Genomic DNA, 15,525 nt, shown 5'->3' on the forward strand with positions numbered 1-15,525 from the left:
CAATGACATTCCCTGGATGCTGGGCACTGCCCCCAGCTCGGGCATGGCAGAGCCAGGTGCTAGCTGCGTCCCCTGGGCCCAGACACCCCCCTGCTGCCTCACCTGCGAGGAAGGAGCTGGCTGGTGCCATGCACAGCCCCTGGGTGCCTGCAGCAGGCTGACACTCACATGGCAGTCCCAGCAGTGCTTTGCAGCGGGGAGCGGAGAGGAAATGCCAGGGACGCAGCCATTCGGCTGGGAAGGGCAGGGGAGGCGTAAGTGGCAGGAGATCAAGGCAGAGAGGGAGACCGGCTCCCCCCCCCGCCTTGCAAGGAGATGGGTTAGGCCCTAGTTTAAAGGGCTGAGGCCGGGTGAGGGGCGCCCCTGTTGGTCCTTGGGTTGAAGTGCCAGGGAGAGCTGGGAGGGAAACCACCCCAAAAGTCATAAAACACAAACTGACAGGACAGCTGCGAGCCGGCTCTGAGCACACTGCAGCTCGGTGCATGGCTGTTTTGTGGATCGGAGGCAGAGCTGAATTCTGTGTCCGGGCACGGCTCTGAGCGGGATGTGACCGGGCGGCCTGGGAGAGCCGGGGCCAGGACTCAGTGACCCAGGATGACCCTTGCAGGCCTGCGCCCCGGTGCTTGGACTGGAGGTTGGCCCAGCCCAGCGGCGTGTCCTGGTTACAAGACACCTGTTTTGTGGGGGGGTTACAAAGAAATCCTGCCCAGCTGCCCCTGTGCGAGAACGGGGCGCACGTTCCGCAGAGCAGGCTGGCGGGCAGTGGACGCTGGGTCGCAGACCCGCTAGGGAATCCTGTTGAAAACGGAAGGGCAGTAAAATGAGCTGGGAGGGTGTGTACGTCTTGCTGTCCTCTTGTGGTTGGAATTGCAACTGCGCAGCTGTGTGTTGTAGACCCTGTACTGCCATCGGCTAGGGGAGATTCCCCGTTAGCCCAGGTGGCGCGGGAGCAGGAGGAGCTGAGTCTGATCCCCGCCGTCACGCTGGAGGGCAGAGTGGCCCTGGAGCGCAGCAAAGGGGTTGGGAAGTCGGGGGAGCCGCCAGGGATTTATTGCCACAGTGATGATCGTGCGCCCCGCAGGGAAAGGCTGTGGGGTTGGTGCTGGGTGCCCGGGCTGCTTGGGGCTGGTGGGGCTGGAAGGGGAAAGCCGAGGGGCTGGGCCCAGCATTAGCAGGATCCACAAAGCCTTGTTTTAAGGCAGCGGCAGAAGGCACTACGGGGGAGTGAGCAGGTTTCTGAGATCCCCCCAGCCCTGCTAACGCTCGGTCTGGACCGGGCGAGGTGCCCCTTCCGTCCCGTGCTGCTGGCGCTGGCGTGGCACCAGGGGGGGCCTGCTGTGCTGGGGGCCTGCTCCTCTTCAGCATGGCTTACGTGGGGGGGGGTCGGGCTGTTCAAATGCTCTGGCAGTCAGGGTGTCCTTCTGCAGCCTGTGCCTCCTGGCTGGGCCTGTCTCTAGAGATACCGTCGGCATTTCTCCCCCTCCTTTGGCTTCTGTTTTGTGATGGGGGGTGCAGCAGGCAGCACTAGTTAAAGCCAGAGGAGATACCGCTCACCCGGTGCACCTCAGTTCTGACCTGCAGTTCCCAATCCCCGTTCTGGTAAGCCAGTCCTGGGCTCCCCACCCACAGCTCTCACGACACCCCCTCCCCTTAGCTTGATGCACCTCCCTCTCGGCCTACAGCCCCCTATGCTGCTTCAGTCCAGCAGTGAGCACCGGCCATGCTGAGCTGCCAGGTGCTTTCCTCGTCCACAGAGACTCCCCTAGCCCTGGCATTGCTGCGGCCGGGACGCTGGAAGCACGTAACAGCCGACGTTGGCCGAGGTGCAGTACTTTGCTGACCGCTCCGACCGCTCAGCTGTAAGGCAAAGCCTCCGACTTGGAACCCTGCCCCCTTGCCCAGGCGCTGTTTGTCTTTGCAGTCAGGGCCCCCGGTTCAGAGCAGAGCCCTTCACCTGCTTATCATGTTTTTGCACAGAGCCCGGGTGTGATAGCTGCTCAAATATTTGCTGAGAGGACACCGTGTGTTTCCCTTGCCCAGCATCCAGGCAGCGCGTGTCTCCGCTCGCTTTGTTTCGGTGGCCTGCCTGGAAACGGCCTTGCTGAATTCCCCACCCCAGGTAAAGCGAGACACACCAATAGTGGGGTTAAAAAGAAGGCGGCGGGTTACGTAGGTAATGCACCAGCAAAGGGGCAGGAGCTCTGCCTTCTAGTCCTGTCTCTGACATGCTTCTCGGAACGTGGGATAATTCACAACCCCTCTGCCTCAGTTTCCCCACCTGCGTATGGGTCTAGCGAGGCTCTTGGGGGAGGGGGAGTGCTTGGAGATCATTCCCTGAGGGGGAAACAGACACTCAAAGGTTACGCAACCTCCCCAGGAGCCTGACCCTCCCAGGCCTGGGCTTTCCCCTGCATTTTATTGGTAGCCTTCACCGTAATTGGTCCCTGGGCCACGTCCTTTCCCCAGTCAGCCAGCTCCCTCCCTGCTGGTCGCTTTCTCCCCTTGCAGGCCGGCTTGCTCTCTGAGTGGTGATTCTCTCTGCTAGGCCAAACCAGTTCCCACCCCCCCCAGCAGCACCCCTGTTTTTCTCTATCAGGCCCGAGGGCAGAGAGATCACAGACCTGTCTTGCTACCTGTCGAGGCAAACCAGGCCAGCCACACACGGCAAAGCGGCTTCCGTCTCGGCAGCCCCGTTAAGAGCAGAGCACTGTACAAACTGTATCCAGGGATTACAGCACCCACCACTGCAGGGCAGCCACCTCTGGGGCAAACCAGAGCAGCTGTTTAAGAGGGGCGACAGCAGAGAAAGAGTCTGTATTGAGCTGAAACTGGGGGCAGTGCTGGATGGGATTGTCCACACTCGCGTTTGGCTGGGACACCAGGGTTAACGCGCCGACTCTGCTTAACGGTGCTTAGAGGGGCAGCCAGGCCAAACCGGAGTGGCACGATGACCCTGTGTACCAGGTCGGACTGACGCGCCTGGCCCATCTAGAACCGTCCCGCACCCCTGCTAGAACCATCCTGCGACGCCCCCCCCCCCCGCCCCCACATCCGGGAAACACTGCGCTGAGCACCGTGAAGGGGGGCTGGCCTGCGTCCGCACTGCAGCGCGCTGGCGGCCTCAGCTGACGAGTTGTGCTCCCGCGAGCGTTAGCCCGGCCCTCCCCGAGGGGCCAGCCAGCTGGAGTTAAAGCATCGCCGTGCGGGAGCGACAGGGTTTGTGTGCGGACGGCCAAGGGTAGATGGCCCTGGTTGCTACTGAGTCAGCAATCACCTCCTGCCGCTGTTTGTCTCCCAGCCCAGCAGGGACCCAGCCCCAGACCACTTCTCTTGCAGGCGCGGCCCCCTCCCAGCCTGGGAGGTGAGAGGGGTATTTAATTGACTGCTTTTAAAGCCATATTTCCCCTTTTTCCAGCTGCGCTGCCGGGGAGGGGGGCCCGGGGGAGCTGCCTGCGACTAGACCCAGCCACAGCTGCTGCCTAGGACGGGCCTTGGCGTGAACAAGGCTGGCTGCTGGCTCCAGTAAATGCACTGGCTGGCTTGTCCTTCCCCTCTGGGGGTGGGAGGAGCGCTGCAGCCATCCCCCAGCCTCCTCCCTCTCTCCTGGGCGGAGCGAGCTGGGTAGGAGATAAAAGGAGGGCCAGGGCCGAGGTGCTTAGGAAGCCGTCCAGCCTAGGAGAGTGGAGCGCTTGCCCAGGGGACAGTGGCACCAGGCACCGGCGAGAAGGCAGAGTATCTCCTGTCCGTTTCCTTAGGGGGGGCCTGGGGACGCTGGGGGTGACGGGCCTGATCCTGAGCGGTGCAGCCCGTTGTAGGTCTTCAGCCCCCACTGGGACGAGGCCGCAGGCGGGCGATGTACACTCGGTGTGGCAGACATTCATAGCCTGGGTGGGATGGGGGGGGGGGGGGTAGGGAAGGGACCAGGGGGCATTTTGGGCTCTTTGTGCTCAGGCCTGTGCCCAGGGGAATTCACATCAGCCGAGGCCCGGGTGGCGAGACGTCTCTGCAGGCGAGGTGCTTGCACGGCGCGACAGAGGTGTGACGCAGGGTTGACCGGCGTGCCAGGCTGTGTTTATTTCTCAGCAGGGAACTGACAGGCAGAAAAGGGCTGGGTGAGATTTTCCCGGTGGAAAAGGCAGGAAATTCCCGACGCGCTCCCCTCCCCCCTGTGTACACGGAGGGGTCAGTTTGCCTGCCCGCCGAAGAGCAGTAATCATCAAGCCATAACGTATTGTATATGTGCTTGCCTCTGGGGTCTGCTGCGTCGGGTTGCTGGCCGGCCGGGTGTTCAGCATCGCACCTGAATCAGTCCATGCGCCGTACCTGCCGCCGTTCCCAAGGTGTGACCAACGGGGACATGTGGGGAGGACAAAGGGGCACAGCTTTAAACGCTGGGACACAGGAGAGCTTTCCGGAGGAGCCAGGTGGGGTAAATGACAATTGGGGGGGCTAAAAACCTAGAGACACTTCCCCCCGCTCCGGGCCGGTGTCCTGTGGGTGGGAATCGAACTGTGAGCTTTGAATGTCTTTCTACTTATAGCGTGACTGCCCACGGCGTGTCTGCACTTGAGCAATATTAATTCATTAACCCAAACAACCCCTTTGCCGGGTAGGTGAGACCAGTTTTTGCCTCCATTTTACAGGTGAGGAAACTGAGGCACAATGTTACTATCACTGGCCCCCCTAAAGCTGCAACAGACAAGTGAAGGGTTTGGCCCAAGCTCACAGAGCAAGTCACTGTCCTCCCATTTGCACGACGCCTGTGGAAAATCAATGCCGCACTGTTTTAGCAGGCGAAGGCTGCAAAAAACACCAATTGCTTGCCAGCCGGTACCAACAGTGATGTCTCTTCCCACTATAATAGGCATCTGTTTGACACAATGAGCCTGCATTTGTGTCAGTGTACACAGCTGAGCCTTCACGTCATCCCGGGACGTGCGAGTGTGGGGGCCTGGGACCGGGTTGGTCGGGTTTTGTTTGGAAGCTGTTTCCCCCCCACCCCACAAAGAATATTTATGGGCTGATGGATCAAGGGGTTTGATACTGGGTCGAGGGAGGGCTCATATCGCTAGGTCATTGGCAGGCCCCCTTGGAGAATAGATTGTGTTTCTCAGTGACAAATGTGTGCACTAGTGTGTGGAACTCACTGCTGCAGGATTTTATATAGGCAAGTCATTTGGTATGATTTAAAAAAAGATATGTCCCCTTTAAGGCTAGATCACACCTGCACTTACATTCGCTAGTGTACAAGTGACTACAGCTTTCAATCCTCAGGGACTGGGGCAGTGTGGGGCACACTGCCTGTTGAATTGTGACCAATTCCAACGCCCCAGGACAGTGTGAGGGGGTGTGTTGCGCTGCTGGAGGTGCTGTATTCCCAATGAGACTTAAAACTGTGCTGCTGTGTGGTCATTAGCGATTCCCCAGCACTGCCCCCAAGAGCAGGAGAGTTGGCCTGCGCGCCCCAGCCAACAGGTTTAGATGCTGCTCTTTCCACTGGCTGTGGAATTCTCCCCTTCTATCACATGGCATTGCTGTGGGTCACAGCTGCTGCGTTCCACCTCAGAGGTGGCTGCATTTCAGTGCTGGCTCAATGATTCCTGGCTTTACAGCATTGTGGGTAAAGTGCTTCGGAACGCTTCCGGGTAAATGGTGCAGTGGCAATGTAAGTCGCTCGTCTCGGGCGCCGTGGGCTCATGGGGGAGGGGATGCGGAGAGGAGGGTGGGCCGCGTGTGTCTATCCGACCCCGTCTCGTGTCTCAGCCGCTCCCCTTCTAATCATGCGAGAGCACCGGTCAGTCCCAACATGTCTCTAACACGCCTCTCCCTCCCCAGGCTTAGGAGGGCGGGTGGCTAGGATGGGGCTTCCGGCCCTAGCCGTGGCCACCCTGCTGGGGCTGGTGGTGGCCCCGCTGGCAGAAGCGGCTGAGAACAAGACCCGGCTCTGCCAGCCGGCGCCGCGGTGGGCCATCAACGGGACGGTCCCGATGGACGGGGTGCTGGGGCGGGTGACGGTGGTGGCACTGCTGAAGGCCAGCTGACAGTTCTGTCTGACGCAAGCCAACAGGTGAGCGAGGGCTGGACTGGGGCTGGGCCATGCAGTGGGGCACGGGAGACGGTTGGTCTGGGGCTCGTTGCAGAGCTGCGGGGAGCAGACATTGCACGTGGTGAATTCCAGTTCATTACACAGTGGTGTTACTCTGGGGTGTTAGCTCGCCGGGGGGGTGGGGGATCCAGGATGGCGGGGTGACAGCGACACAGCGCATTAGCTGGAGGCAGATCCCCGGGTCCCTGGTCCTCACCCACACTCTCTCCCTCCGTCCCCCAGTCTCGGCGGCTTGCGTGAGAAGCTGTCCCAGGAGGGGCTGGCCGACGTCAGCTACATGATCGTGAACGAGAAGGCGCCCCTCTCCAGGGCCATGTACTGGGAGCTGAAGCGCCAGGCCCCGGAGGGGGTCCCCGTTTACCAGCAGGAGATCTTGGAGCCGGACGTCTGGCAGATCCTGGACGGGGATAAGGACGACTTCCTCATCTACGACAGGTGAGCGCCTAGGGACCGGCCGTCCCGCCTCAGGGCTGGGCTCGCTGCTGGACCTTCATTTCTAAGGCGCGGGCGCTGAGCATTTCTCCCGTGCCCTCCTGATCCAGGTAAAGACCCGACAGCTTTACGGACTCTGGCCAGGCTGTCTAACCCCTTCGACCAGCCTGGGGGGAACCTGGTCAGAGGGAGAATGTAACACAGTGACACACACCGGGAGGGAGCAGTCAGGACTCCTGGGCTCTATTGCTGGCACTGAGAGGGGAGTGTGGCCTAGTGGTTATGGGACTGGGAGCCAGAACACCTGGGTTCTATTTTCAGCTTCGTCACTCATTTGCTGTGTGACTTCTAGGCAGGTCATTGAATTGCTCTGTGCCTCAGTTTCCCCCATGTCAAATGGGCGCAATGGTACGCAGCTCGCTGCGGGAGAGATGGGGTTAACTAGCGGCTGTGAAGCACTTGGGGGTCGTGGGAGGCTAGAAGGAGAAAAAGGCCACGCACTGGCTGTGTATTATCCTGGGGCTCGCGCCACAGCAGTTGAGCCTCAATCGCCACGTGGCTGGGCGACGCTAACATGGCCCGTTGGCGCCAGCACTGGCCGCCCCGGCTGCTTGGCCTGCTTCTGAAAAGCTGGGCTCGGCTCTGCCGTGAGTGCCTGGGGGGAGAATTATTAGTCGTTTATTTATTGCAAAGCCCGCAGCTTGCCAGGCCTTTTCCAGAGCTGCCAAAAGGGGCCGTCCCTGCCCCGAGGAGGTCCCAGTTGGAGGGTGGATGGACAGACAGACAAGCGGAGGCCAGGGAAGGGGAATAGCACGGGTGTCGCTGTGCTGGTTCCTGTAAGTCACTCAACACCGATCCCGATCCAGCCACTGATTTGGGGGCTGGCCCCATGATGTCTCACCAGCCAAACGAACCCCCCCCAGGCCCAGGCAGCCCGGACTATGGGGAAGTTTGGGTGGGGCTCGAAATTTCCTTTCTTCTGCCCCCAAGGCCCTGCGTTTCCCTGCTTCTCCTTGGCACCCTGGGCCCCCGCCCGGCTCAGCTGCAGGGCTGCGGGTTGTGCAACAACAGCAACTCCCGCCTCATTGTCCTACCCTGCTGCTATCACCTGCTCCAGGGACGCTTGAACTTTGGCCACTGGAGGGGCCAGTTGGAAAGCATGTGGGGGAAAGCATGGGGGGGGGGGAGAGCAGTGCTAGTCACACAGCAGAGTCAGCAACCTGCCCTGGGACATGCCAGGGCCAAGAACCGTCAGGAAAGCAAAACAGAAGGATTCACACTTCAAAGGTCACAAGCCACGGGGAGGGGACGAAGGCGTCCCAGGTGTCAGCCTCTTCCGATGTCCCTGGTGCATCCTGGAGTGGTGATATTTTCCCCCACCTTCCTCCAGTCCCCACTGGTCTTTTGCTGGAACTGGCCTGTGCTTCTCCTCCCCTGTTTCCAGAGGCTCTGGCCTTTCCCTGGCTCTGCCACTAACGGCAGCGAAGCATGGAACAGCTCCGTGGCCCCCAGAGCCCCCTGCCCAAGTTACACAGGGAGTACACTAACCTGGGCAGTGGAGATGCATTGCCCTGGGCCTACGGGTGCTAGGGAATAGGGAATGGGTGTTAGCACTAATTCCTCCCACCCCCAATCCTTCCACCCAGCCTTACTTGGCATAACCCATCTGTGACCCCCATACTACACAGTCATTGGTTTAAAGGATCGAGCTCAGGAGGTCACGCACCCCGAAGCTAGGCCTCCTGTGTGGCAGGAGACTCGCCGAGCTCTGTTAGTAGCACTAGGGCTTTTATTCTTGGCTCCTGCCTGTGGCCACTAGAGTGCGACATAGCCCCTAACATGTGAGCAGGTCCGATTCCTTCCAGCAGAGGGCAGCAGCGCACACACGAGCCGCGTGGTTATAATGGAGATGCTGGTCCTTGCTCTGAAGTCGATGCACCGGGCAGGCGTCTCGGGAACATGCAAAGCTGGAAGAGGTGGGGCAGGAGACGGACGGGATTTCTCACTAGCAAAGCGCTGGTCTCGCAGGGCTGGGAGGGAAGACAGAGTTGGTGTTCAGGTAAACTGTGGGTAAACCTGATAGGGAGGCAGTGTGGCCTCGTGCACTGAGCGGGGAGTCAGCAGACCTTGCCACTGGACGGCCGGGTGACCTGGGGTGAGTCACTGCCCCCTCTTTGTGCCTCAGTTTCCCCATCTGTATGGATGGTGACACAGCTCAACTTTGTGAAGTGCTTTGAGATCTGCTGCTGGAACCTGCTCCATAAGAGCTGGGTGTCGTTATCTTTCCCTGTGTGGCTCGGGGCCGGGGGGTAGACGTGGGGAGAAGGAAATATGGCAAGGTCTTGAGGACTAAGCCCAATACACCTGTCTAAGCCAAGAGGCGCATCCTGCCCTCCTGGGACGCCGGCTTCCGCAGCTCCTCACCAGGCTCTGCTCTGCAGGTGCGGCCGGCTGGCGTTCCACATCCCATTGCCCTACAGCTTCCTGCACTTCCGCTACGTCGAGTCAGCCGTGCGCTTCACTTACGCCAAGGACTTCTGCGGCAACTGCTCCCTCTACTCCAACAGCACCCAGCAGGTAAAGGGCAGCAGCCGGGGCAGGCCAGGGGGCCGCATGGGCGTTGGGAGCCTGCTTCTGCCCGGCCGTTTGACCTGACCGACGGCGGCACGGTGCTCGCTGGGCTGCAACCTCCGGCCGCTTCCTGGAATCTCCGGACAACAGCAGGGAGAGACCTGCAGCCCTCCCGCTCCCATAACACAGCCCTGCTGACAGTGGTAGAGGAGACTCTCCACCCCCTGTTGGCAATATAGGGTTTATGATACGAACATAAGAACGGCCACACTGGGTCAGACCAATGGCCTCTCTAGCCCAGGATCCTGTCTTCCAACAGTGGCCAGGTGCTTCAGAGGGAATGAACAGAACAGGGCAATTATCCAGTGATCCCTTCCCAGTCATCCACTCCCAGCGCATGGGGTTGAGTCCCTGCCCATCCTGGCTAATGGCCACCGATGGGCCTCTCCTCCATGGATTCGTTTTTGAACCCAGTTAGGCTTCTGGCCTGGCAATGAGTTCCGCAGGCCGACTGTGCATTGGGTGAAGTGCTTCCTTAGGTTTGTTCATTTCACTGGGTGACCCCCCCCCCCGGGTCTTCTGTTATGTGGCGGGGTAATAACACTTCCCTGTCCACTTTCTCCACTTCCGTCATGATTTCCTAGCCCTCCGTCATATCCCCCCGTAGCCATCGCTTGTCTAAGCTGATCCGTCTCAGGCTTTTTAATCTCTCCTCCTATGGAAGCGGTTCCATCCCCAGAATCGTTTTTGCTGCCCTGCTCTGTACCTTTTCCAATGCAAATATATCGTTTTTAAGATGAGGGTGACCAGATCTGCACTCAGTCTTCCAGGTGTGGGCGAACCATGAGTTTACATAGTGGCATTATAATATTTTCTGTCTTATTATCTGTCCCTTTCCTAATGGTTGCTAACACCATTGGCTTTGTGGCCTGTCTCCGCACAGTGAGCAACGACTCCAAGATCTCTTTCTTGAGTGGGAACAGCTAATTTAGACCCCATCAGAGACTCTCCACCCACAATTGGCAGTATTGGGCTTATGACCCCCCCTGTGATTCTATCCGGTAGGGGGCAGTGGTGAGACAGTCCCCCAGCCAAGTCGTTGCGAGGCCGCGTACCTGCGTGTCTGCCTGCGTGACACACGAGTCCCGGCTGTTTCCTTCCCAGGCAAACGGCACCGCAGAGGGCCACGAGCGTCTCACCGAGGCGCCCGAGCAGGGCGCGAGGACACGGGAGCCGCCCCTCCACGACCACCTAGCCCACCGGCCTCACCAGCACGGAGCCAGCGGGAGCAAGAGCAGCGAACCCCAGGCCACCCGCCCCGCCCACAGCCGCCACGGAGACCCGCGGCAGGCCCCTCGCCAGGGGCAGCGGCCGGAGGTTCCAGAGCACAGAGAGGAGGCGGAGGGGGGTGTGTCGTAGAGCGGGAGCCCCCGGGGGCGCGGCCGGAGGACCCCAAGGCGTATCCCATGCACAACTCCCCCTGTTAGGCCGCCCACCCCTCCTTCCCTCTGCATCGCAGCTGCCCGCGGGGAAGATCTCCCCGCCCCAGACACATGGGGGCCCTGCAGTCTCCCACCCCCGGGGCCGATTCTGACTCCTTCCTCCACTGATCCCGCCTTTCCCGCGCTCAATGAAGCCCGAGGTGCAAACCGGGTCCCCCCCGGTCACCCCAGGCTGACGCTGCGCAGGAAAGTACAGCAGGGCAGTGGGAAGCAGAGACAGCCTCGGCCAGGGGGCGAGGGGCTGCAGGCAAAGTGCTGGGGGGATGTCCCATTCCCTACCCACCCCCACCTCCCCGCCTGGCCACTGCAGCCCCACGGCTCCTGGGGGCAGCCACTGAGGGATGGCGGGGGGGCCGGGGGAAGATTTGCCGTGAGGCCGGGGCACGTTGTGAATGGGGTGGAGGGGTGGGCCAGCCCCGCCAGCCCCCCCCAAAGCTCTCCCAGCCCCATCCATCTGCTGTCCCTATTTTTCTCCACACTATCCTTCGGCCCCCCAGCTTTAGCCAGTCCGAAGGGACACGTCATCTCTTCCCCGCCCCACAGGCATAAATAAACGGATGCTGGTGAGTGGCCCCCAGGCCTTGCCCTGGCCCCACACAAACCCATCAGCCAGGGTGGCCCCAGGCAGCTCTTTTGCTGGGGATGGCGGAGGAGCTCCCCCAAGCCAGGAGAGCCGGGCGGTGGGCCCAAGGGACTGAGGGACAGGAGGGACGAGGGGACGGCTGGGCAGGGGGGCCAAGCGCCGTCACGCAGCGCAACTCTGCAAATAAAACCTCTCTGGCGGGAACCGGGCCTGCCCCCTGCATTCCGCGGCACCTGGGCTGGGGAGCATCATTTCAGAGGCTGTTCCTCCAGCAAGTGGGGTGGGGCGGGGAGGGGCACCCCGCCCTGCCGTGCAGGGGAGAGGGCAGCGATTAAGGAGTGTCCAGTCTGCTCAGCCAGAGTCCAGCCTTCTGCCCAGGGGCTGCCCAGAGTCGAGCCAGCATGAACCCGGAGCAGCCAGCTGTTCTAGTGGGAGTGTGCTGGGAGGAGCCGGGAGGGGGCATCCTTCCTGGGGCCTCCCCTTGGACTGACCCAGGCATGGGGCTCGGCCCTCCAGATCCAGAAGCAGCAAAAGGGAGTTGCAGGGCCGGGGGGGGCGGTGGAAGCTGGTCCACTGAGCCCGTTGGTTCTGGTTCGGTCCGTGAAACACACGTGAGGCCCCTCGCTCAGGGAAAATAAAACCACCCCCCTGCCTGCAGCCACGTGGTCGCTGATTGCCCCTGGCGCCTCGCCGACAGAGGCGGCCCTGCCACGCCCTGGCTCTCTGGCCAGTCTGTCTCTTCAGGGGCCCTTTGAGACCTCAGCATTTGAACAATCCCCAGAAGGGATCCCCTTTATTTAGCCCTGGGGTGCCCTGTGGCCCTCCAGCCCCCTCCACTAGCTCGCTGCCCCATGCCCTCCATCGGTCCCAGGACTGAGACCCCCCGGCCGGGCTGACGTGTGTGATGGTTTGGGATGAGAAGGTCGGTTTGAGTGCCTCAGCTGCAAGCCGTACAGTGCGGCTATAGCTGTGTCAGTCCCAGGAAATTAGAGAGACCAGGCGGGTGCGGTAATATCTAGTATTGGACCAGCTGCTGTTGGTGAGAGAGACGAGCTATTATCTCATCCACTTGGTGTCTCAGCTGACAAGTATTCACGAGGGGCTAATTGCCTGAGAGCTGGGAGATCTAACACTCACCCCAAGGCATTTCTGGCCCGGATCTTCCAAGGTTTGGGCGTTAGGGCACCTACATCTCTTTGCGGATCTAGGTGCCAGCGTGCCGGGGTCTGTGATGGAATAACTTCTGAACGCCACATCCGAGCAAGTCCAAACGGTCAGGACAGGTTGTTGGCATCAGTACTTAACAGAGCCAGCGATTTCAGCCAGGTCTGGGATTGGCTGTAGCTCAAAGACCCAGCTGAGGGCTGGTGTTAACATCTCCCAGCACACTCCCACCCGCTCTCAGCTCTGGCCAGCCTCCCATCAGAGGGCATCCTGTTGGCAGCATGAAAGACGTCTCTTCCAGACAGACAGCAAAGATGCTGGTGAGGGATGAGGGGAATGGGGGGGGGTGCGTCAGGGACTGAGTCCCTGGCATGGGGAGGGTGGAAATTGGGGCTCCTGGTATGGGGGGAAAGGGAGAATGGGGGACAAAGCGATCCCTTGGCATGTGGCAGAGGAGTGACTGGGGGATGATGACACGCCGAGCCCTGGCATGGCGGGGTAAAGCGGGAATGGGGCAGATCCAGAGCCCTTGGCATGAGGGGTAGGGGGATGTAGCCCACACTGGCACTGAAAGCATTACAGGGAGCTGGGGGGCAGGATCAGCACTTGGGGGGGATCCCTGGCCCTGGGACCCTAAGGAGACCATGGGGCCTGCGAAGAATGTGGGTGGCCAGTGGGCCCAGGACAGGGCTGTGGGAAAGGCCTGCTGGCAGGCACGTGTAGGAAGAAGCCCAGGGATGGGGCAGGGGGTGGGGCTGAGTAACCAGACCGTGCTGCTCGCTACAGGGGCCCTGGGCTAAACCTGGTGGAGCGGGCGGCCCGAAGCCCCAGTAGAAGGGGACACTTTGAAAGCCCTAGAATGAGAGGGTGGAAGGAGACCGGGGCCCAGAGTCAGGGCTGTAAGGACGCTGGCCTGCTGGGGGAGGGGGGGGGGCTTTCTGTTGCCCCTGGCCGGAGCCTGAGTCACAGGCGGAGTGGCTACGGGCTCAGGGTGCTGGCCATGCCTGGCCGTGAGCGGGTGAGCCAGCGGTGAGCTTGCTTTTCCACAGGGGGCCCCAGAGGATGGGGCATCTCTGAGATGGAGGGTGACACCCAGAGAGCCTGTGCGGGAGAACGGAGGGGTGCCAGGAGCCCCTGGGTGCGTCATGAGCTCTGCCCGCTGCCCCAGCGACGGGCATGACACCCCCCGCGTCGTTTTCACGCTGAGAATCGCTTTTCACACGGCGACTGAGCTGGGGTCGCCCCTGCCGGACTGAAGCTGATCGCCGCCGTCGCTCTGGTTACAGCAAGAAAGCAGCATCCGTGGCCTGGCGCGCTTGGTACAGCCCCGGCGAGCGCGTTCCCGGTGCCGGCCCCACTGCCACGCTCAGGCCCAGACCTTTTTTTTTCAGTTCTGGGCTTGGTTCCGCTTTTGCCGTCAAGCCGAGGTCTGACGCCCAACTCCCCGGTGCTGGAAATTGTCGTCTGTAACGGGCAGACATTCCAAGGCTGGCGTCGCACCGGTGGCCGGAGACGGCCAGCACACGCCACTCAGTGCCGCGTCCCCCCCGGGATCACGCAGCTCTTTTTGCCAGCACGTCCTAGACAGGAGGAGCTAGGCAGCCTGGTCCCCAGTGTGAGTTGTTTGGTGGTCTGGAGCAGTGTGAGGAAGCGGAGGTATTTGGGGGGTTTTTCTCTGAGTGCTGTGTGTGCGCCTCGGTTTCCCCCGTATGTTACGCATGTATTTCGGTGATGGGACCCGGGTGCGTGATCCCAGCAGAGGCCACTGGAGGGCGGAAGGGCCTTCCGCAGCCACAGGTACGCAGATAGTAGCCAGACCCCTTTGCCCTCCTGGGTCAGCCAGCTGCAACAGGTTGGGGCAGAGGGAGACCAGGAGGAGAGGCCACCTTGCCCGGGAAGGAGACCAAGGACTGGGGAGGGGCTAGGGGACGGATCTGTGGGTGGCTGGCGGGAAGAGGGCAGTCCCCCCGTAAGGGGTCAGGGGGAGCAGGGCCTGAGAATGGGGGCTCTCCAGGTGGTCGCTGCTGTAACTTCTAAGTAAACCGCTAACAAAATCTTTCTACGCTGTGATCTTGAGAACTGAGTGATCCTTCTGACCCCCAGCAAGGCGGGTGCATGGCCCCTCTGGGGGGGGTGTGTGGAACTCCCCAGAGAAGCCGGTCAAGGGGACTCACAGGGGGAGCTTGGGCAGAGCGGGAGGGGGCTGAACCCTGTAAGGCCAGGGTCAGGATGTGCCTGCGCTGGTGTGTGGAGACCTGGGGAAAGGGGGGGGGCAGACTCAGTCCTGAGTGGCTACGTCCCGAGTGGTTTCAGACCGCTGTTCCTGGGGACTCCGTCACAAGCAGACGCCGATTGGTGCCCCATCTCGTGCTTTGTCTGGTAGGCCATTGAGCCATAAGCTTTCAGGAGGGCTGTCTGCTGAGTTAGCAGTGACTGGGAAACAGGCGACCCATTTGTGATGTGGCGTAGCACACCCCCTCCTCGGGCCACGGGCGATCCTTCCTGCGTAGATTAGAACCAGGGACGGTGACGTTCCAGTCCGGCGAATCACCCCACCAGGTTACTTGGTCCGCCCTGCCCTGCCCTGCCATGCCCCAGCTGCTGGAGGCATCAGGCCTGGAGGTGGGAGCTGACCGGGGAGAGCTTTCCCGGTCCCAGCCATTTTTGGGCGCTGACTGGGAAGATGAGCGGGTGGGTCTCCAGTTCTCACTTGCTGGGAGAAGCCGGGAAGTTGAGCCAGGCTGCTTCCCGTCATACCTCCCTGAGGGAACGCAGGCCTGGCGAAGGGCTGGATCTGGATGCCCCTTCTTGGTTTCTGTTCTGCTTGTCTGGGTGTTTGGCTATCCTGGAAGAGGTGATTAGCTGGTGGAGTAAGTCACCACAGTGATCACTGACAACCCAGAGGGAAACTGAGGCAGGGTGACTCCTGTGCTTTACCGTTTATTTTATTTAACAGTGAATTTTAGTGCTGGTGAAATTTCACCCGACTCTGAGAAGTGTCTGTCAAATTGGCATTGTAGGATTGCATGGTCGTCGCGTCTAAGGCCAGAAGTGACCCCTGTGATCACCTAGTCTGGCCTCTGGCAAATCTCCTCTTTGTCCAAGCACCTCTGCATTGAATCTGCCAGCGTGCAGGTGTTTTTTCTAGCTGCCTCCTCCAAGAATCT

General features: G+C 60.9%; 1 protein-coding gene and 1 long non-coding RNA gene across 3 annotated transcripts; one reads left to right on the forward strand and one right to left on the reverse strand.

The window, feature by feature from the left end:
- Positions 1-3,623: 3,623 nt before the first annotated feature.
- On the forward strand, positions 3,624-11,398 carry LOC137166129 (selenoprotein Pb-like). 2 transcript variants are annotated; one of them, XM_067567751.1, is made up of 5 exons: positions 3,624-3,727; positions 5,836-6,067; positions 6,329-6,541; positions 8,980-9,115; positions 10,274-11,398. In XM_067567751.1, the coding sequence occupies exons 2-5, from the start codon at positions 5,859-5,861 to the stop codon at positions 10,526-10,528; spliced, it is 813 nt and encodes a 270-aa protein (XP_067423852.1). In that variant the 5' UTR covers positions 3,624-3,727; positions 5,836-5,858; the 3' UTR covers positions 10,529-11,398. The 2 variants fall into 2 exon arrangements, with proteins under 2 accessions (XP_067423852.1, XP_067423851.1); XM_067567750.1 differs by lacking the exon at positions 3,624-3,727 and adding an exon at positions 3,992-4,424.
- On the reverse strand, positions 7,993-12,455 carry LOC137166131 (uncharacterized). Its single transcript, XR_010923572.1, has 2 exons — positions 12,332-12,455; positions 7,993-8,568 (listed from the first exon to the last, which is right to left on the reverse strand). It is a non-coding gene; the product is annotated as an uncharacterized lncRNA (long non-coding RNA).
- Between the last annotated feature and the right edge of the window lie 3,070 nt (positions 12,456-15,525).

Source organism: Emydura macquarii, unplaced genomic scaffold (assembly GCF_026122565.2).
Source record: "Emydura macquarii macquarii isolate MOO-44397 ecotype Brisbane River unplaced genomic scaffold, CSIRO-AGI_Emac_v2 contig_2805, whole genome shotgun sequence".
Taxonomy (NCBI): Eukaryota; Metazoa; Chordata; order Testudines; family Chelidae; genus Emydura; species Emydura macquarii.